This window comes from Zosterops lateralis (genome assembly GCF_965231275.1).
Source record: "Zosterops lateralis genome assembly, chromosome: 8".
Taxonomy (NCBI): Eukaryota; Metazoa; Chordata; class Aves; order Passeriformes; family Zosteropidae; genus Zosterops; species Zosterops lateralis.
Window position 1 is genome coordinate 23,690,396 of NC_139768.1, and position 22,735 is coordinate 23,713,130.

Consider the following 22,735-nt stretch of genomic DNA (forward strand, 5'->3'; position numbering starts at 1 on the left):
AAATGAACCAGATATTCATGGTATAACATCAACAGAAAAAAGAACAAGCTATATTCTTATCTGATGCATACAGCCTGAGCTACTTGGTATATTATAGCAAAAACCTGCAGTCTTGTCTGATATATGTCATCCCTGCTACTTGCTAAATTAGTAAAAAAGTGGAAATCCTCCAAAACAGGCAATATGAACTTGTTCATAGATTTGAGCTGTATCAAAGCTCATTTCTACATTATTTTCCCATATATTACACGGAGTTGATTCAAATCCATACCTAAAGGAAGGAAAGAAACAAGGAAGTGCTGAAGGGAACAGATTACACACAGGACACACCCCTCAATATCCACATCAATATAAATCACTTTCTGACAAAATGCACTCTCCATTACTGCTCCTATTAATCGCAATTTTATTTTCAGATGAGACAGCAATTCCAAATCCTCGACCCTTCTACTCATGAATGATCCAAAGGTAGGATTTCCCCTTTAAACAAATCTCAGTGCCAGATTTTATTTTCTGCTGCCTACTTTCCTCTTGCAACTCCACACACAGAGGCTATTCTGCTTCTCCCCCCAAAACTGAGGCTTCTGCGCCCTGCTCCAGAGCCAAGGTTTCCACAGAAGGAAATCAGTCAGCAGGCAGTGGGGAAGAAAGTCTTCAGATGGCAGGAAAAGAATAAAAGCCTAATCAAAGGATTACAGTATAAAATTAGGAAAATGGCATAAGAGACTTCAGATAACATTTGTGGAACTGTAGAATCCATCCAAGGTGTAAATCTAAATCACTGAGAGCTAAAAGATGAACACAGAAAAACCATATCACCTGTTTGGAACAAAATCAGGGCAACAAATAAGCTTACATTGATAAACAGCACCTTCCCACCTCATTTCTGCATGTTTTTGCCCTGTTATTTTAAAAAGGTATTAAAGTAGCAGAGATGCACTAAAATCTATCTCAATACAAGCAAAGCAAGACTCACGATCTTCTGAGAGCCCTAAAAAAACTCTTAAAACCAGACATGTGTCATTACAAACGTTGTGGTTTCTGTCACAGTAGCCACTGTTGCTGCTAATGGTAATGGAGGTTGTGGGGAAATGGAATTACAGTTTCCAGTGAAGTCAATGGGAATTTTCCAATCAGATAATTCTTAATTGAAAACCACCAGTTTTTAATGGGAGCTTTTTTAGAAAGTTTCTTAGGGCTGGCACGGGATTTTCAGTCAGAGTAGAAGGAGGCAAAAAGGAACCAAAGAGCACTTTGGTGTCTGGAGCACTTCCACAGCACGTGGTGATCACAGCCAACATCCCTCTCCAGGCTAACCTGCAGCAATGTGACCACAAAGTTCCTATTTCTGCCTCAAGCACAGGCTGTTTTGGGGTGTCTTCCTTCTGTTTCCAACTTAAAAAAAAAAAAAAAAAAAGAAAACTTTTAAACTCTTGCCATGATGCCTCTTTCCATCTGTTACAATTTTTTTTTTAAATCTCCCATGCAAATAGTTGTCCAGCCTCTCCAGAATGAATCAGAAACCTCACTAATTAAAGGATACAGCCTAAATAAAAGGAGAACATACTTCGAGTCTACATTACGAACACTTCAAGCCATTTTCCACCAAAGACTGTAACTGTACATATGTTTACTCGAATAACCCATGCTATTCATGAATAGACATTTTACAAGACAGAGGCAAAAGCATTATTCCTGAAAGGACTGCTTTGTAATATAGGATCTATGATAAGGTCTAAAGGAAGCTTTTCTGGATGTGTTCCATCACTTGATGTTCAGGAAACCATTTTGTATGACACAAAGGATTAGGAAAAATAAGCTGCATGACATTTATTTTGTAATTTTAACATTAATATCTGTAGAAACATTTTATTGTCAGTACAAAAGTTAACAGATTTTAATAATTACTTTACCCAATTAAAAATTATTAAAAAAAAAACCAAAAACAAAAACAAAAAAAACCAAAATGCACCACCACATAAAACAGTGAAATTTGCATTCATATTCCATGGCCATATCAATGTGAATGTTCTGAAAGTAAAAATACAAGATCCTGTAAAAAAAAAAAAAAAAAAAAAAAAAAAAGATACAAACAACAGTGATATTCTAGCAGAGGCCAGTGCTACACCTACTGTTATGGAATGGTTCAGAAGGAAATACTGGAGTCAGCATGAATTAATCCCCTAAAAAGAGGCTGATATTCCTATGGCAAGTTGTCATTATAAACAACTTCTCCCTTTTTAACTTAAGTTACAATAGAGGGATAAAGGCAAAAGATCCAGGCCAAAAGGTCTGGAACCTATTATCCAACTGAGGCAAGAGAATTATAGATAATTTGATGCATGTGCAACTCAGGGTAGAAGCTCAGCTCCTTTTAGAGCAGTCTGTTCTGCTGTGGTTATAGACCAACTCGTGTCTTTCCTTACTTTAAGAACCTTCTTCAAAATGCTCTTTTTTTTTTTTTTTTTTTTTTTTTTTTTTTTTTTTTTTTGAGTGGAGTGACTCTGCTTTTTGGACCTTATAAGAAAAAGACTTTCTTGTTAAAGGGTTTGGTTTTGATAAGAATAATCATCTGACACTGCAGTTTTTAAACACAAATAAATCAAAAGTTTAATTCCCCCAAATTAGTTATATACTGTAAATATTTCTTTTCTTAAAGATCTGAAAACTAGTAAAGTCTGAGCAATATATCTACTAGTCCTCTGTGCTGCCTGCATAGAAATGCCATTTAAATTACAAAAACACAACAACCCTATAAACGATTAACTGTTTTGTACATTACCAATTAGTTAATAAATTAATGATATACCATTTTCCCTGAAAGCAAAGTATTTTTTCCACCTTTGGATGGTGAAAATTAAGAAATTCTGTGTAAGAACAGCATTTAGCAAATAGCTGTTAAAAAAGAGACTAATTTGCTAGGTGGATTGGGACATCCATTTTTTAAATCAATACAAAAAATAATTCATTGTAAATATATATAATATATATTTATACATATTTTGAATATATTTACATACATCCAGCACCTATATACTGCATTTGTGCTCTGTAAGTGTGTGCCAACATATATTTTCTCCAAATATTACAAAATAAACAAGAAAGGCAGACCCAGAGTTTGCCTCAAGTCCAACTGGTCCATTGTACAAACAAAGTCTGTTGCAGTTCACAGGAAGCCAGAAAATTGATAGCAATGGGTATCTAGACACAGCTCATAAACATTCTCCTTTCTTGGGAACATCTGAAAGCCGCAAGTGATGAGAATCTTTTATGTAGGTTCTGACTGCTTTCCTCCAAATCGGTTTTGGTTTATTTTTTCCTTTTCCTTCTTTTTTCTTTCTCCCATATTTCCTATGTACAAGCAGAAGGTCCTGGGGAAAAGCTTTTGCTTTGCATATGTAGCTTGATGTTCTTGCAAGCTCTTGATTCCTCTTTTCATGTTTTCACACTGCCATTCATGTGCTGGTACTTGGGGAGACAAGGTTCGTAAGGCATTGGGTCGGGGGAGAACACGGAGTCGTCCCCCGAGGAACACGAGCTCCTCGTGTCGGGGTAGCTGGGTGAATACTGTTCCAGAGGTCCACTGAGGTCCAGGTACTCCTGTGGCAAGAGGAATAAAACACATTTTCAGTCAGTGAAGGGAACAACACGTCACCACCACTCTGATTTTGGGAAAGAGCAGCTTGAAAATGACGCTCGATTCTGCGAATTGACTGCGTTCAAAACTGCCTTGTTGCTTAAATACCTCATAAAACAAGGAGCTCGACTAGGGAAAGAGAAACCAAGCCAATAACACGGTATTTTCTGAAGTCCAACATCACCAGCATTAGCTGTGTCAGTGGGAATAAACATGGCAACCACATCAAAAGAGGGCTTTTCACTCGCAATGATAAAAATGAAATTTCATCCTAAATAGAACCATTTTTCTTTAGCACATGGTAGTGATTTGGAGAGGGAAAGACACTTCCAACTTTGTATTCCTTTGGTCACTTTGAATCTCTGTTTTATATTCTGTGATATTAAATTTGTGTTTCAACATGCAGTGGCATACGTGCAAAAAAGATCTGAAAGAAAAACAAAATCAAATTCACACGATTTGGTTTTTTTACACTACATATTTGTGTGTTGTGTGTCCCAGAGTAGCCATGACCAAAGTAGTCATTAAAAAAGGAAATATCATCTGCTGAATCCAAGTTTTGGGTTAAAGCTCTTTTGCTAGAAACAACAGTTTTGGCAAGAGAATAAAGTTATTTTTCCCCTTGAAATGTTCCTTCTCTTTCAACTTCTAAAGGCAGCTGCATTCATTTAAACGCAATCTCTTCATTTGCTAAACCACAAGTTATGATCGTACTGACGAGACGAGTCTTCCACCTCAGTCAGTATTTTATGCTGCTGTGCTTAGATTTGAGGTAATTTAGTCCTTTGGCTAAAATCCCTTTTTTAAGTCAGAGATTCAGTCATTACCATCTTAAAAAAAAATGGTCACCATTTTAAAACGAGGGTGTGGTATGCAAGTTTTAAAATGCTGGAAAATTCAACAGGGAGCAAAAGGAGGGAGTTTGGATTTATTGATTACTATGTGGCTGCCCAGGCTCTTGAAAAATCCATGAGGGCAATCTTGATGCATATTTATGGGTTAGCAAATCAGCCCTATGTGAGCAGAAATAACCAGACATTTTCTAAATAGACAGAAGAAGAAATAATCAGACATATTCTAAATAGACGGAAAAAGAAAGGAGCCCAGACTGAAGAAACAGGGCTTTTTCCCAGGAGCTATCAGACATGGCTCATCATATCAGAAGACTTGATGTAACTCAGATATGAATTCAGTACTGAAGATAAGATCCTTATCCAGTGTCAACAGCCAGAGTCACTCCAAGGGGCATAAGAACCAACACCAGGTTGGTTTCTGGCATTGACAAAGCAACACAGCCACGTCCTGGTGACTTCTGCTCACGAGGGTCACAGAAACATTGGGATGAGAGATTTTTGGGGGAAAAAACTCAGGAAGAAAACACGTTAAAAAACCAACAAGTGATGAGTCAACATAGAAAAGAGTGAGATATTACTATTTAGGCAGAAATCATTACTTGCACAAAAGCAGATGGAATTATTGGCTGCCCCGGCAAACTGAGTTGTTGGGTAAACCAGACTGAGCCTGGGCCAACAGTGTGATTCTGGGGGGAAAGGCAGAGTGGGGAGAGGTTAAGCAGAAGTGAGCCTGGAGGACCTGCACTTGAGGAAAAGATTGCACAGAACCAGAGCTCTCCAAAACTTTGGAGGAAAATGGGACATGTTGGAGTTCTCAGGAGACACCAAGATGACGACAAGTGTTCAGGAACATGAAACGTGCTGCGAAGACAAGTGGAGTGATTTGCTTTCTATGTCCAGGGTAAATAGGACAAAAGCAATATCTGATGTTGAAAGATTAGAGATTAGGAAAACAAAGCAACAGGCTGTCAAGAGGCGATGCCGAAATACAGCAGTGGAGATCTGTGAGGACAAGTTACATAAACATCTGTCAGGAATGACAAACGTATAGTGGGCCCTGCCATAGGCCCATCAGATGGACTGGATGCATTCCTAAGCTTTTTCCAGACGTTTTTGCTGTAATTCCAGTCTAAAGTAATTTACATAACCCTAAAGGCCTTTTCAGGTTAACTTTGAGATCATTCCAGGTCTATGAGCAGTACAGAGTTGGGAGGGCTTGACGGTTAAACACACGCAAAAAAGAAAGCAATATCCTTTCCCAGGCTTGGAATTGCAGCCCAGAACCTCCCTCCTGAATTTGCAAACACACATCCAGTCCAAGCCACCCAGCACTCCGCAGTGGCAGCCAGCCCACCTCCAACTGGTCTTGTGAAATCATATATGAATTAGGCAGGAAGAGATGCAGGGAGGACTGGACAAGGTGAAAATGGTAACAGAGCACAGAGCTACATCCATGACTCCACAGGGATATTCCTGCCATATCTCTCAACCAGCCTTGAAGGTGCCACTTTCTAGAGTAAGCCTTAAAAACAGAACCCAGATCAATTTACAGCTGCTACTGAAGCCAAAGATCTTTTTCACCCAGATCTACCGGGCAAACTATGATCACAAAAAATTCCATCTCTTTACTCAGGTTCTCCTGTCATCTCCATTGTGAAAAGGCTTTCCCAAAGCTGCTCCATGATCCATTTTCTGTTTCTCTAACAATCCTAAAAAATTATAACATATTGTTGAGGAGCCACATAGAGTGATCCAAATCTCGGGGTTTTTTGTGTTTTTTTTTTTTTTTTTACAAAGAAGCAATAACAAATAGGAAAGTCTTGCTTTGAAATGGTCAAATCAAGTTGTTGTAACTTTCCTGTGTAACTACTTTGTTCTTTTTTTGCTCCCGTTAAACATTTCATTTCTCAGAAGTAATAGGAGTTTGTAGAATATTCCTGGGACATCAAGTATCTTCTCTTAAAAGAAATTTCCACCAAAAGAATCAACATTTCCATCACTTGTGCTTTTCCTCAAAGGTGCACGTGGTTCAGTGATAAGAGGATGGATTCCTGTGTGAATACCCTAATCAGTGTGTTCCTTGCTAAAACTAATAATATCTCAGACCTCTGAAAGAGCACTCTTCAAATAAAACCTTCCCGCATTCACATACCCCAACCTGAAGCAAGGCAGGACCTTTGGATAATTGGATGGCTGTTTGCACATCCCCCGTGGGTCCCCATTCCCTCCACAGAGAGCTATTTCAGTGAACCTAATTCACTCTCAGACACAGCATCAGAAATCTGCCATTGACGATTTCTCCTCTTCTGACCTACATAGCATGGCTGGGAATCAAACTGAGCCAGCAAATGAGAATCACCACGAGCTCCACATCTCTCCCTCACATGTAATTCCTGCTGAAACACAAACACTACCCCTCAACCTGCCACACGCAGCCCCTCGACTCTAAAAACATCCAAGGATGTGGAGAGAAATAAACAAAAACTCCTCAAAGACGTGTTTCTTTTTAGTTACATAATTCCAGGCATAATGGCAAGAGACCGAGGATTTCACAGGATACATAGTTTAGCTGCGTGAAACCTCAGAGGACAATGACAAACAGAACAAGAAGTGAACTTGAGCAGGATTTCATAATTGAATAAATTCCATCTGTCCCCTGGACCATTCTGCAGCAGCTTATGGGGAGGGGGGGGACAATTTACCTACCTCGTTAGTTGTGAGAGTGAGAATCCGATCCAAGTCCTCCACCAACTGTTTGAAGGTGGGTCTGTGAGAAGGCACAGCATGCCAGCAATCTCTCATCATCATATATCTGGAAGAAACACACATTTTCTGAGCTTAATTAAAATCACGCATCCTCCTCACAAACCTTTTCAGGCACTCAGTGCAGTTTGCTCTCTGCTTTCCCTTTTTTCACAGGGAAAGCAGAGAGCAAACACAGCTCTGCTCATGGACCACTGAATCCCCAAACCTGGGCAACACTCCCTGCCCTCAGAAAGGATTTCTGCTCCTGTCTCTCCCTTGCTCAGTGTCTAAATTACCTTTTTGGGGCCCAGCAACTTCTAAGGTATTAAATGACAATATTTTTCACATGTCAGGGATTGCAGTCTTTGTGAAGAAATTAAAATGAAAAAATAAATAAATATATATATATATAGTGGAGGTCTATATTGAAACACCTGAAATCACACTCCCCAAATCACCAGGGGATAATGCTGTATCAACACAGAAGTTCTCAGATGTATTTTGTTGTGTACAAAAGCAGCCTGATGTACCTCACATTTGATTAGTGGTGTGTGCAACATCTATGCATTTCTACATTAGCAACATTAAAATCAAACAAATATGGGTGTTAAAACACTGACTGAGACTGGCTTGTAGATGATTTCTTCTTTCTGCAATAGGATCCCAGCAGGGTGTGCAAAGAAGCATCCTCTGCCAAACATTTCCTGTAATCCTTCCCATACCTTTTCCTTACACATCTATACCCTCACAAACATCCATAATTTTAGAGTTGAGCACTTCTGAAAGTGTTTTGATCCTTCTGGAGGAGCATTAAACACGTGGATTCAGTAGAGCTGTGCCCTTCAGCCCTGGCACAGCACATCAGGCTCCTTACAGTTCATTGGTGCAGTTGGCAGGTTTATCCATCCGGTGCCCTTCTTTAAGCAGCTTAAAAAGTTCTTCCACTGGGATTCCTGGGTAGGGTGACCCTCCTAAGGTGAAGATCTCCCACATTAACACACCAAACGACCAGCTGCAAATCAAAGGGAAAACTGCATTAGTAGATCTGCCTGGCTGCTGGAAACAGAGAATCCCATCCCAGCCAGAGCTGTTTAAACCAGCCTCTGCCCAGGTCTGCCTGCCCAGAACAGGACAGGCATCTGGGAAGTGCATTTAGGATGGGGACTGACCCCAGCATATTCCCCAAGATCCTCTTTTCCTCTGTCTGGTGTGCTCTGAGCACCCGGGGGCTGCTGCCCAGCACTGCATCTTCACAGCTTAATGACTTACAGAGCACTCACAGCTCAGCTGGGGGGCAATTATGTGGCAGGATATTTTGGAAAAAGCAGACTGCTCAAAACAAAAATATTTTGCGTCACCCTGCCTTTCTTTCTTTCTTTTTTTCCCCCTCTTTTGTTGCTAATTTCTGCTAGGAAATGAAGGGGGATAATTTTTAAGCCAGTTTTCCTGCCTCATCCTGCCTGGCTGGCAAGCTGGGGCTCTTTGGCAGGCAGCTCTGCCAGGTGAGCACCAGCACAGCGCCTGCACTTGCCTCCCCAGCTCCTCTGCAGCTCCCCCAGCTCTGCAGCACAGTATTTTAGTAAACTGTTTGCACAAACTTACAATAATATTATCTTTAGCCATCTTCAAAGCCACCATGGGGCCAAGAGTCTCCAAGTCCCAGCACTGAAATCCTCATGCTCTCTGGCTGCTGAGGAGCTCAGGCTGATTCTCAGTCCAAGTGAAGTGGTTTACTTCACATTCACTTAAATATTTTGCCAAGATGTTATTTTAAAGCACAAGTTTGATCCACCCTTAACCTGTGTATATAGTTTCCTTTGTAAATGATGTAGAGATTGCAGGAAACGCCTCAGTAAATGATTTTCTTAAGGAGAGAGCAGCTTGGAAACTGCACCCAGGTTAAAGAAAGAGGAGATACTTCTTGTTTTCTCCAAGCTGCCCTTTTCCTTTTTAACCCTGAACTGACTTGCATAACCTTTTGCACCTCTGCTGGGAAGCATCCAGCCCTTTACAGTCAACAGCTTTTCTTGGAGAAATAAAAACCAGGATCTTCATCTGTATTGCATAAGAAATACACATCTACTTCAAGCACAATGCACACAGAACTGTAATAGGAAGCAGAATAAACCCTGAGCAGTTGCATCAGCCAGTGGCTCTGTGCACACATTAAAAGATTTTTGAAGTGTCAGAGTCCAATGATTTCCTATTACATGTGAAGTACTGCTGGGAAGCACTTCTGAAAACCAGAGAAAACTTTTCCAGCATATCCAGCCTATGTTTTATTACACCAAATCTTAGCACAGATTTTTATAAGAAGTTTACAGGAACTTTCTTGGGGTTTTTGGGGTTTTTTGGGGTTTTTTTCATTCTTTTCTCTCTCTCCTTTTTTTTTTTTAAACCTGAAGGAAGTCCAGAATATGTCAAAAGGCAAGCAAATTAGATAGACTCTTTGTAGCTGCACATCCGTAAATAAGTTCAAGGGGGGAAACTTCCGCAGTGACAGAAGGAGGTTAGCATTTTCCACCTTTCATGTGCTTTGAAGCTGGGCAGATTAGTAACAGAGCACTGGTTAGCAGTCTACCATAAAATCCTCACTTTCTAAGGGCAAGTCCTGTTCCATCTATTAATATGTGAAGCAGAATGAAAACTCTTAAAGGTAAAGGACAACAGCAAAACTCATATGAAATACCCCAAACTTTAACAAACACAAAGCAAAACAACCCCTCCCTCCTTCCCACCCCCAAAACCCCATTGAAATCAGGCCACTTACACATCACTTTGATGTGTGTAAACTCTGTCAAACAGAGCTTCTGGAGCCATCCACTTTACTGGAAGCCGTCCCTGTGTGTTAGAAGGGGAAGAGAAATTAAAATGGCAGCAATTTACAGGATGGTTTCTCCAAGAGTTGTCTGCTAATGCAAACCAGCACGTAATTCACCCTTAATGTTTTCAGTGAGAAAACAGTAACATGGGCTAAAGTACAGAGACTGTTATAAAAATGGATATAAGCACTGAAGATAAAATTAAAAACATTGAGAGCTTCCAAAAACTCCCCATACTGCTTGCTAGGAGAATGATAGCATAAGCAGATCAAAATCAAAATCATATCATTCTGCTATGGCTCTTTAAAGACAAACCCCCCCCCCCCCCCCAATTAATAAACTTCTGAAAAACAGGCCTGCCTGCAAAAATAAATTGATTACTAAATCAAAGAAATTTGTGTTCTTGTTCTTTTTGCAGTGACCCAAAGCTCAGAGTTGCCTGTTGCTTTGCACACACAGAGCCCAAGAACTGCACTGAGTCTGGAATGGAGGTTCAATCTCCTCCAACACTGCTGTACATGGTGGTTCTGGCTTTTGGAAGTAGGCAGATGTTACCATTAAAGTGCCACTAATCACTTAGTGATTTTCATAAATAAGCCACTTCAGATGACTGTTGATTAGAAATCACATTTATACAAATAAAATCTGTAGAACTCAATGAGCTCTGCAGAGTTCCCATCAAAACCCAAGTGCAGCTCAGCAGGACCTTAAGACATCCCCCTGAGGAGGTGTAAGGATTTAAACCAGGCACCAGTGCTACATCCCAAATGTTTTATCTTCTTGATTTGGTACAGGCTAAGCAGCAAAACAGTGACAGTGTGGGGAGTACAAATAAGTTTTCTCTATCTTTAGCTCCACTTTGAGTTCCCTGTCCCTGACAAGCTCAGTACAGGCACAGGCAGAAGGCTGAATGTGACATCACCACAAGCAAACAGGATTTTTATTGTGGTTGTTGCTGGCATTGTTTGTACAGTGTATTTCAAGATCCTAGATTGGGTGCTAAACCAGCTGGGATCAACAGAAATATTTCCACTTATTACAACTGACTGCAGTCAGGGACACAATAAAAATAAAAATCTTGTATTTTAGCATTCCTAACCCTCCAATATGCAGCCTCTTTGCTTAACTTTTTAACTATCACTGTAAGAGGAGACAGAAATGCTCATGTCCTTGATCCCTGCTTTTTTGTCTGGAATGAAAAGTGAAGCTGCTGTACAAGAAGCCTATTAAGTTTACAACCATAATTCTGAAATGAATCACTGAAAGAAACACTTGTTTCCACAGATTAGAAAACCATCCACTTACATTAGTAGTCTTTTTATAATAATCTATATTGTTGATGTCTCTGGCTAAACCAAAGTCTGCTATTTTCATGACATTGTTTTCGGTTACCAAAACATTTCTTGCGGCCAAGTCTCGATGGATGCACTGGAAACAAAAACAAGAAGAAAAAAACAGCCCATTGAAATAAACTGCTGCAAAACTGGAAGTGCTTCAACACCATAACTAAATCTCCTTTCCAGATTTTAACCTAAATGACCAGGTGGGAAAGCAACAAATTCACTACAAGCCTGTGAAATATGATTTTCCTAATTATCACAATCCATCCCCTCAGCTGATGTTTCTAAGCTGAACAATGACCCTAAGAAGTGTCTTAGAAAGTCCTGGTCCCCTTAAATCTTATATTTTTGCAAAGGCTGAAAGCTGGGTGGTGACCCAAGTTGTGCAAAGCATTTTGTGATCCACTCTCCTTTACATGTGCCCAGGTATTGCAGTTTCATCAGAAATACTGTTAATGAACATTTTTATTGTGTTGCTGCTCTTAAATGATATTGTCTCATCAGAGATAAGACCTGACAGCCAGTCTGAAACAGTGCAATCGTTTTTAATATTAAAGATTTTACTGTAACTGTCAGCAGGATGTCTAGGGTATGTATAATTACTTCAACCACAAGATTATAAAAATGCAATTATGAAAAGGAAAAGAAAAGAAAAAACCAAACAATCAGGGTTTGAATTTTTGTTTTCAAGACAGCTTTGATACTGAAACTAAATCTATTACATTCTGAGAGATGTTTCCTTCATGTCAACATTATCCTGACACTGAGGGGACTCTGACTGCTCTGGATATTATTCCTGTGTTCAAGGGGCTTTATTAGGGTTGATGCAAGGGTGCAATAGGGGCATGGTAAAAAACATTGCATTTTGAATCCCAGCAGGATATTTGTTTTTAACTTAAATATATATATCCCCCCCCCCCCTCTTTCATTCTGGATAACTCTTTACATTGTTCGCTTTATTTAGGTATGTGCATAGACACACTACCAAAAGCTGTAAAACCACCAGGTTCTTTTCTTGCTCTATAACTTGCCCCAGCAAACTGCTGAGGTCTCTTATCCCACATGGGTAAAATGAAGTCTCTGCTCCTCACTGGGTTAGCCATGGGGAGCTGTCAGGAAAAACCTGCTCCAGCAATGCCTCCATGAGCACAGCACCAGACAACAGTGCCTGATTTCAGCATCCCATCAGTCCTCTAGCTCAGCACCAGCAATGCTGTGGTGGCAGAAACAACACAGGCCAAGATTCCGACTTTCAAAAAGCATCCATCCAACCTTGGAAATGGGGTACTGTTTCTAAGTACAACTGCTTGTAAGGCAAAAACCTCTTATGAGGCAAAAGGTAGGTGAACAAACATCACCTTCACCTTTTTCTTTATTGAAATCTCAGTGAGCCCCTTACAGGATTGAAATAAGAACACTGCCCTTCCCACAGCTCATGCATGATGGGAATACCATGAGAAGAGCAGCTCTCTTATTATTCCAGCTCAGCGAATTGATCCCTAAGGGGAGAAGAAGGGGTGAAATACAAACAGAAGTGGTGGGATATCTGGAGCACAGGAATGCACAGCTCTACTCTGTTGCTGCCCCTGTCCTCCCTCTGCCTTGGGCAATGCCTCTCAATCTGTCCAGCTCAGCACAGCACCAATCAAGTGCTTCTGCAAACAAAAAAAAGTCTGCAGAGGCTCCTGGGAGTGTCCTACAGCAGCACTCCAGAGCTCCTCAGGAGGACACTTGCTCTCAAGATGGCCAATGAAAAGATTTATGTTTCCCTTTCACATCAGCTCTGTTTCTTTGGGATGTGGCTCACTGCCAGGCAGGAGTTGCATTAATCTCAGAAAGAGATATCCTGAGGTGTGTCACCTAATCAATAGCCCTGCTTTACTCTATTAGAAGAGTTTTCCCTTGTCATACACATCACCCTGGCAACCCTGCTGTGCTAAGATTTACTGTTTCAAAACAAAAGAATAAAAGCAAAATTAAACCTGGATTCCCTTTCTTCCCCAACCTCTACAAGTGCAGAAAAAACAATGACAAAATCATGACTCCACACAACAGGAATTGAGGGTTACACTCATCCCTGGTCTTTGGTTAAAAACAGCTACATACTTGGGAGTGGACATGACTGGAAATGGGTATAAATCCCACTAACCACTCCACACCCTGCAGGAAGCACTTATCATTGGTATCTGCTGCTCTGGTTTAGCCTTTGGGTCCAAACATCACCCAGGGTATCCAGGATTGCTTGTCCACTAAGCCACAGTATGTTTACAGAGTTAGTTATACAGGGCTACTTAAGGTTTTATAACTGTAATTTAATCAAAATGCTGGTTAAGAAGAAATGTTTGAAGATAGGTTTTAGAAATAAGTGTCTGGGGACATGACAGGATAAATAAATTCTTCCAACAAGCTCATTCTCCTGAAAACACCAGTTTTAAGTAAAATGCATAATTAAGTGACTAATAAACTCCACATATTTTTGCCTCTTCTGCCCACTATTTTTGCCCTGGTGTCTTGGCTCTTCTCAACCCAGCCTGTTGTTATTCTGTGAGTCCTTTCAGCCACTGAATTAATTTGTTTTATGTCATAATGTGAAAGGATTTGGTTGGTTTGACTGGAAACAGGAGGCAAACAGAGCCTGCTGCCTCATGGGTGGAGTGATGTGATTTGTGCAACCAAGTGACCACCTGTGCTTATGGATTCCAACTGCAGATAGGTGCACAGTATTTACTTTAAATTACCCACTCCAGGCCTCACTTCAGCAATATTGCTGAACAAAGATGAAAAACTTCTCTGAGTGTATGAATTTTCCCACTGGTCTGCAGGGAAGTGGATTACACAACCTGTTTGAGGCAGCTCCTTCCCCCAGCAAAATTCTCAAACACAAACAAGACAAGGACAGTGTTGGAGTCCTAGAAACTCAGAATTTAGGGGTTTAGTGTATAGTAATACATAAGAGTCAAGATGGAGGATTCTGGGTGTTGTCCTTGTCCTTCCTTCTTCTTCATGGGTTTGGGTGGTTTTCTGTAATTGGGTGAAGAAGGTCTGTATTGTGGGTCTTGGGTGGTCATTATTGGGTTAAAAACATAAATAATAGAGGTGTCACCTCGTTATTGGGTAATTAGCACTTAAAAGACCTCAGAAACAGTTAGAAGCTCTCCATTTCACCTCATTTCCCCAGCTTGCTAGTTAAGCTCCCAGCTCATGAGCCTGTAAATACCGTAAATAGATAATATATAATAAACATTCCAAGTCCAAACTCAACATCTTCATTTCCCATGTCTTTCATCCTGTATTTACTGAGTTCCACCTACTTTTTGGGAAGCCAGGTACTCCATGCCTCGTGCCAGCTGGTAGGTGCAGGACACAAGGTCCTTGAATGTCATCTGCTCCTCGGGCACCCTGTTGATGTCGAAGGAATACTCCATGCCGGGCGGGCGGCGCGCTCGCAGGTACTCCCGCAGGTTTCCCTTGGAAGCATATTCCACTATCACATACAAAGGACCTTGGGGTGAAAAGAACCACGGGAAAAGCAGGGTCAGGTACCAGAGTAAAATATTTTTGGGGTTTTTTTTAATGTAAAAAAGCTTTTGGTGTACTATAATAAATTACTGAACCAATAAAATGAGAAAGCGGTAAGCACCGCTTTAAAAAAAAAACAAAATAAAAGGTTTGGGTGTGGGGAAGTGACTGCCCAAATCTCCACAGCAGGAATGGCAGAGCCACAATTAGTGCCTTAAAGCACCTAAACCCTGCCCCAGTGCCTGCTCCTTTCAGTCCACGTCATGGACTGAAAAACCAGTATTTTCGATCAAAACTACCCTGAGATCTCCAACAAAGGGAAAGAAAAATTCTTCCCTTAAATTAAGAACTAAAATTAAAAAGCATTCCCTTAAAATGCTTCTTTATATTTTTTTTTAATTTCCAGAGTGTTATGCCATTTTGTATCACTTTATATGGAGTAATTAGCTTTTCCAGGAGTGAGAATGCTCATTTCAAATTTGTGGGGTGAAAGTTCTCCTAAAGCAGAGCTGACAATTCAGAACAGCAGACATGGGCAAAGGCCCTGCAAAAGGTCATTTGTTCCTTACAGCAAGGGATTAGAGAGTTTTCATATGATATAGGACCCTTTCTCATATTAAGGCTGCAAGTATAATGAGAAACAGAAGTTAAAATATTGCTGTTAAGCTAAAGAAATACCTAAAAATCCTATCACGGCATGACTGCTTCCTTAAAACCTCCTGGAAAATTATGATTAATGAGACTTTCACAGACGTGTTGGAAAGTCCTGGTTTACTTTGTTTTCTCTACTCACCATCCTGGGTACAGGCTCCAAGAAGATTGATGATATTTTTATGCTTCCCAATCATCTTCATCATCTCCATCTCTGACACCAGGTCAGACAGGTCTTTTTCTGTGGCATCATCTGTAGAAGACACAGGTTCAGTTCATCTATTTTAGTGCACCAGCCTGAGCTCCAGTAAGGCTCAGCAGCTGGTGTAAAATATGTGTGACCCAAAATGCAGAATACGGGATTTGTTTTCCATTTTACACTGCACCTCATATACTTTGTCTTACCAAAAAACAGTCTCAGCCTCTTTGGTGGACTGACCAGCCCTTCAGTGTTATTATGTAAATAGGCAGCACGGCAAGATCAGACATAAAAAAGCTGTCCTTAGTTATCAAACCTCCAATTACACCCTGCTTCCTGCAAACTAACCTTACAATTAAATTCAAAATAAATAGGCACCAACTACCTGGACTGAATGGGCTTGGATCTACACAAGGATTTCATGTCATTTCTCTGACATGAAATAAACTGAAAGCAGAGAGACCCACACGATGCTAATACATCTCCTGGCTCCCAAATACTCCCTGCTCAAGATAAACAGGCTGTCAAGGGTGCAGATTTACACCCCAAACTGCTGAAGGCTGAGGTCAGCTATGTGCTCTTTGACCCACCCCACAACGATGACAGAGTTCAGATGCCACAAAAGAAAACCCTGTGGCTGAGAGCTGCCATATCGCCCGTTCTGATCCCTAATCACCCAATTTTCTTACCTTTCAACATCTTCACTGCCACGGTCACTGCCTCTTTGGGCCTGTCTTTGTCAATCCCCACAGCCTCGGCCATGACCACTTGCCCAAAGCAACCTTCTCCCAGGGGTTTGCCCAGCGTCAGCCTGGGGGTGCAAACAGCAGATTAACAACACAGCATCTGGTGAAGAGGTGCAGCCAGTGAAATTCCAGGGCTAAATATAAAAACCTTTCACCAGCTTGCTGCAGCGTGAGGAGTTTATCATATGGAACCAATCAGGGCCTGGGTGCATGTCGGTTTTTATGTTTTCTTAGGGATGGTGGAGTGAGCATCTCAGAGAGGCACATCAGTCACCAAATCCAGCTTTTAAGCTTTCCTCAAGGCTGCCCTTGATGGCTTGTGGGGAGACACAGTGTGGGGCAGAGCTTTCAAAGAGCATCAGAGCATGGCTGGAATCAGGGAGCAGCCAGCAACAGGCCAGGTCACTGTCACACTGCTGGTCATCTTTGTTCCCAGGCTGACCACAAGGAGATGGGAGCCAAGTTTCAGCCACAGAGGGTCCAGCACAGTGGCTGTTTCTTGGCTGTAGCCACAAGAGTCTTGGCTGAGGGGAGCAGAAGGTGCCTCCTGCCCACAGAGTCCAGGCTCCGCTCAGAGAGGGAAGCAGAGACTGGGAAAAACAAACTCAGTTGTAATCATCACAGCACCAACATCAAACCCTCCAAAAAGAAGTAGTCACTAAGGGCATTCTAAATGCAGAATGTATTTTGTGGAGCATGTTCCTGGTTGCAGAACCTGCTCAGATCTAACAGACAGAGATCGATCTCATCATTGTGAGGAGAAAGAGATGAAATAAAAAAGAGACTTGAAAGCCTCTGGGCAAAACCTTTTTGATTCCAGCCCAAGTGTTTAAGGGCCAGACCCAGGCCCCTTTACTTGCAGAGAATACCACGTGGCATCCAGCAGCAGTGCTGTGGCAGGAATCAGGGAGGATGCTCAGTGAGTGTGATGTTAGTAATGTTACCCAACACAGGGGCCAGATTGAGACAAGCATTTTTCTAAAAAAATTCTTAAGGACTTGACTTTCCATGGTCAACAGGAGAATTTCACAGATACCACAGACATAGGGACTCAGTCTTAAAAGCATGGACACCTGTCTTTCAGCATGAAGTACAGGGAGAGGCTGTCATACCATTAGCAGAAATGTTAGATGAGGGCTAAGTGATTTGAAGGCCTGCTTATCTGCTGAGGCACAGGGCAGAAGTGAGGTGGCTCCTTGTGAGGGCAGCCAGCTCACTCTGTCACATGTGGGCTCTGGCCTGGTGAGAATTCCTCGAGCTGTTTTGGATTGGTTTCTAAAGCAAATTCAAGTTTTAAAAAGGTGCAAAGACTGAAGGGCAGCATATGCTATGCTGAGGTCACCCTGCGTTTTCTCCAGGACTAAAACTGAATTTAGGGTCTTGGCAGAGAACAAACATTTGCATTGGAAACTGGTTAATTTATGTGCTATTGCCCTGCTAGGACCAAAGTAACAAACCCCTCATTGTGTGCCTGCTGCCCCCCAGCCTAATAAACTGCCTCTAAATAGCCTCCTTTCATTGCAGATCTGCTCCACCTACATTTGTGCTGAACACTGGGTTTAAATGTTTAGCAACTCTAAAATTTTCCGCATTTGGAGTATCCCCCCGGGGCATGGGCTGACAGGAGCACATATACAGGCCCCCACTGTTGACCAGAATGCTGCAGGTGGCAATTACAGCCTTTTACTCCAGTTTTCAGCTAAACCAATAAAATAATTTCCAAAACAGTTATCAGAAGGCTCAAGATTACAGTTCATCTATTCAAAAGTTACAAACCGTGAACCTTCCAAAGAGAAGTGTCTGTGATAAAAGGTGTTATTTTCTCAAAGCCACCTAAAGACTTCTTAAAGTTAGCACTATTTCTGATAAAATCATGGCTCTACCTGTGTTAACGTCATCTCTCTTTTGCACGTCTTCATATTAAGCAATATGGTTACAGTTTTAATTAGATTATCCAAAAGCTCATTTTGCATGTTAGTCAACAGGCTTTGAAGAAAAATATCATATAGCCACGTGAATTTGAATATATCAAAATTCAGTATCCTTTGCTTGAAACCCAACACTTTTAAGCCACAGAGATTGCACATACATGCACCCAGCATACAAAATGTTCCCCTAAATTAAAAATATTTATCTCCATACATGTCAATACAAACTTAACACCAAATACTACCCAGTAATGTGACATAAAGATTGTCTAATAGCATAATTTAGACTTTCTCTATCTCCTACATATTGTATTACTTGTTTTTTAAAATATTAGCCAATTAAGTAGTCAACTAAGAAACATGGTTTAATGTTAGAGGTATTGCTTGGGAAATCATCATCGTTCTTCAACAGTGCTTGCATGTGGATATTTTTCCCAGTCTAGATCACACCGAATTTTCCTAATTCATCTCCTAACTACATTTGAGCAGAGCGTCTGAAAACCTGCAAGAAATCTGAAAATACAATCGGGACTGCAGGCAAAAAAAAGTTTAGTTTCTATTTAACCAAACTGATCTCAGACAATTGAACTGAATCTTGATCTTCAGAGCAGCTTCAAGTAAGTGAGATTTTTTTCTTTAAACTAGAGAAACCCCGGGAGACACGAGGAGAGATGCTTCCTCCTCCTCTCATGCTGCTTGAGGTTATTCAGACACGCAGAGGTGGTGCCAGAGGAAGGAAGCTACGTACTTATCCCTTGGGAACTCCCACTTTGGGTCTTCTGGCAGTTCATACTCCGAGACTCCAGCCAGCATGGGGGCATCAGCAGTGGAGGAGAGGCGGGTGGTGATCCTCACCAGGGGCGTGTTGGAATTCATGGAGGAGCTCGAGTCGGCCGACACCTGTGGTTGCAATGCAAGATGCAACAAGGGAAAAACAAAAAGATGGAGATGTAATCTTGGCCCAAAATCTGAAAACCACCAGCACCTGATACCAAGCCAGCTCAGAATCATGGTGTTAGGAAGTAGTTGAATCTACAGTCTCGATTCTATTGCTCTGTTCTCACATTTAGCCTCCCCTGTAAGGACATACTGACTCTAATGGCTGCCAAGGCTGTCAGTCTGCCCCATAAATCAAAAACCACATAGGTTTTAAATTTATTCCCTCAGAAGGTTTTTTTTGTTTATCATATTAGGATTTTTTAAATAAACTGGCAGTATTTACATCAATACCCTCAGATATTCCAAGCGGATATACCATGAGCAGAAGTGACCACTAAGTTCTCTTCTTCCACTCCTAGATGCCCATGTCACCACGTCTTTTCCCAAATCAGTACACCCAGGTGGGGCTCCATCTCTTCTCCCGAAGAAAAGCAATAGCACAAGAGAAAATGGTCTCCAAGGGAGGTTTGGATTGGATATTAAGAACAGCTCCTTCAATGGATGGACTGTCAGATGTGGCACAGGGGACACGGTTTAGTGGTGGCCTTGGCAGGGTTCACATTTGGACTCAACGATCTTAAAGGTCTTTTCCAACCTATATGATTCTATTACTTTCTATTTTCCAAGTACTCAATACTGAAAGCATCAAAAAGCTATCACAATACTTCAGTTTTCAATTAACTACATGCTTAGCTAAAGACTCTACAGGAAATGTGGGGAAGAGGTCCTAAAAATAACTCAGTATTGAAACTTTGGAGTGTGATTTCTCGCCAGCCCAGATATCTTCCTTAGAGTACCAAAGGAACTTATTGATAAATGTTTTGAAAAAGGAGGCAGCCAGTCCATCCATTTAACAAAATTTGTTTTCATGTGAATTTTCAATGAGGCTCTTTCCTCAAGCCTGCAAGCAGCAGCCTGACATCTGCTGACCTCAGAGTTTCAAGTGAATGCTAACACAAAACAGAAACGCTTGTATTGCCAGTCTTCCCCTCCCAAGTGTGAATCCTCCTCCTCTCTTCATGACACAATATTAGCCAAGCCTAAATCTTGGTCCTGGCAGCCAGGCTGGGATGAGGGTTGTCACAAAGCCATCACTGGCACCCATCCTCACACCAGGCAGCAGGAGGTTCTTCTCTCGGACCCAGCTGGAAGCCTGGAGCAGCAGAGTACCCACACTCTCATCATTTGGATGAGGATTGACTTTTACCACCAGGTTTGCTTATGTAAAATGTCACCAGGGTACAGTTTTGTTCCACGGGTTTTAGATTAAAAAAGGCATCTTTCTAAAACCAGAGGTCAAGAGGTTTTATAAGGAAGAAAATGTTAAGGATTGCTATCAAATAGATTAATCCTGGTAACCAGATTTGCAGCTGACAGACCTTTCCTGATATCAGAAACAGCTCCTGCACACAAGATGTGGTGTCCATGTAAAGAGTGAAACTGCACAAACACAAGGCCACCATTCAAAAAAGAAAGGTGGACTCCTTCTGCCTCATTCATCCCACCATCACAAATGTAATATTTACTTTCAGCAAATATAAGTACCTGGCACATTCCTCCAGAAAAATAAATTCAGTGACCACTTGGGATGCAAACAGAAAAGTACTATTAAAGCAGACTATGGAGCTGTAAATAAATCAGTGAGTGAATACTGAATAGAGTCCTGAGAGAGAGAGAGAGATGCTGCTATGCCCAGCCTGCAGAGGGGAACTCATCTGCTGGACAAGAGGGCTGGAATCTGATCTGCCTTTTTTTTTTTATCATTTTCATTATTTCACTACAGTTTGAAAATGATGCTTCATGAAGTGAACCAGCTCAGCACCAAAAAATGTGCAAATCTCCAATGTGGCAGCTCCTCTGTCCCCAAGTGTGGCAGCTCCTCTGTCCCCAAGTCTATTTTCCTGAATTCCACTTTTCTGTTATTTCTGGCTTCCATTCTTTCATCTCTTACCACAAATCTACCAATACTCTATGAACACTTCCTTCGTATTCCCAAAATCTACTTACTATTCTCCATCATTCTACCAAGATCTTTATTTAAGTCTTGATTCTTATATTCTTTATTAATTAACATTTCCTTTAGTTTCATGTCTATCTTTGCCATTACAGCCATTGTTTTCAAGGGACAGAAACATAGAACTGAAGCTACAAAATTTAGATACCTTTGGTATCAGAAATGGTCCATAATTCTGGGTTCTGGGGTCTTGTTTTTTGGTTTTTGGGGTTTTTTTTCATGAATACAATGATTGTACTAGACACTGTCTGGATCTCTTCCAGAGTTTCATCTTTCCACTAGTTTTTTACACTCACCATTCAGCAGCCTTAGCCTGGTTAAAACCTATAAATATAAACTTGCAATAAACTGAAATACTCTGGTGATGCATTTTAAACACAGAGCTTAAATAGCAATAATGTATAGAAAAAAGCAGATTAAAGGCTCTGCCAGTTTCCCTTTTAACACTACTCCACATGTTTACTTCACAGCAGAACTGTGTGATGGGCCAGAGACACTGGAGGTAACCAAAGTGCATTAATGTGGATAGGAATGATGAGAAATCCAGAGGAGCTACCCCGTGTCTGGGAGAAGACAAATGGACTGTACTCCCAGGGAATATTCTCCTGATTGATTAACTGGAGCAGTACAAGGAGTTACAGGAGCTCAAGGGCTATAAAAAACTGCTCCAGAAAAGATGAAGCCAACCCAGCCTGGCCTGTGGTTGGGGGAGATTTTCTGTTTTGAAATGGCCTCTCACCTTTCCTGCAATAAGAAAGAATTAACCTTTGGTCTCCTCCCTCAAGCATCTTTTTTTTCACTGCCTTGGAGCACACTATAAAAGACTGAGGAAAATCCTGCCTATTCCAAGGTCAGTAGACATGGTCAGCTTTAATCTACATTTAAGTGGCAGCTTTCTATATGCTTTTTTTTTTTTTCTCTCCCCAGCTTGCCACATGCAGCTCTGCTCTCCAACCCTTCACCATGCAGGTTTACCTGATACAGGTGAATTAAACATCGTGGGGGCCCCTCTCAGTGTGCTGACACCCTCTTTTAAGTGATGACACTGCACTAGGGAGGTGTTTTGAGTGCTTAATTAAAGAAAGAGAGGTGAAAGTCAGCTTGAGTTGAGCAGACCACTGAAAGAACCATTATGGTTCGTGTTAACCTCAACAGGAAGGCGGAGCTCCTCCAGAAAATATTCCTTGTGTGCTTCCTTTGTGCTTTTAGCAGGCCAGAAGTGAGAACAGCACCAGCCTCAGACACACCTTTAGCTCTACATCTGCCCTCGAGAAGAAAAGCCCACTGCATCCAAACCTCACCCATCAGTGCATGATTATATCCCTATTTTAACTCCATCTT

At 41.3% G+C, this 22,735-nt stretch overlaps 1 protein-coding gene across 3 annotated transcripts in view; it reads right to left on the reverse strand.

Moving 5' to 3' along the window:
• Positions 1-724: 724 nt before the first annotated feature.
• The window catches only part of FGFR2 (fibroblast growth factor receptor 2), an 80,868-nt gene continuing 58,857 nt past the window's right edge, over positions 725-22,735 (reverse strand). For 2 of the 3 annotated variants that reach the window (XM_083866533.1, XM_083866534.1), the window contains 9 exons: positions 19,190-19,341; positions 16,457-16,578; positions 15,711-15,821; positions 14,710-14,900; positions 11,364-11,486; positions 10,007-10,077; positions 8,111-8,248; positions 7,198-7,303; positions 726-3,600 (listed from right to left, as the gene is read on the reverse strand). In XM_083866533.1, coding sequence (XP_083722659.1) covers positions 3,436-3,600; positions 7,198-7,303; positions 8,111-8,248; positions 10,007-10,077; positions 11,364-11,486; positions 14,710-14,900; positions 15,711-15,821; positions 16,457-16,578; positions 19,190-19,341 — 1,179 coding nt within the window. In that variant the 3' untranslated portion in view covers positions 726-3,435. Of the gene's footprint in view, positions 3,601-7,197; positions 7,304-8,110; positions 8,249-10,006; positions 10,078-11,363; positions 11,487-14,709; positions 14,901-15,710; positions 15,822-16,456; positions 16,579-19,189; positions 19,342-22,735 lie in introns of all 3 variants that reach the window. The other variant, XM_083866532.1, reaches the window with a different exon arrangement.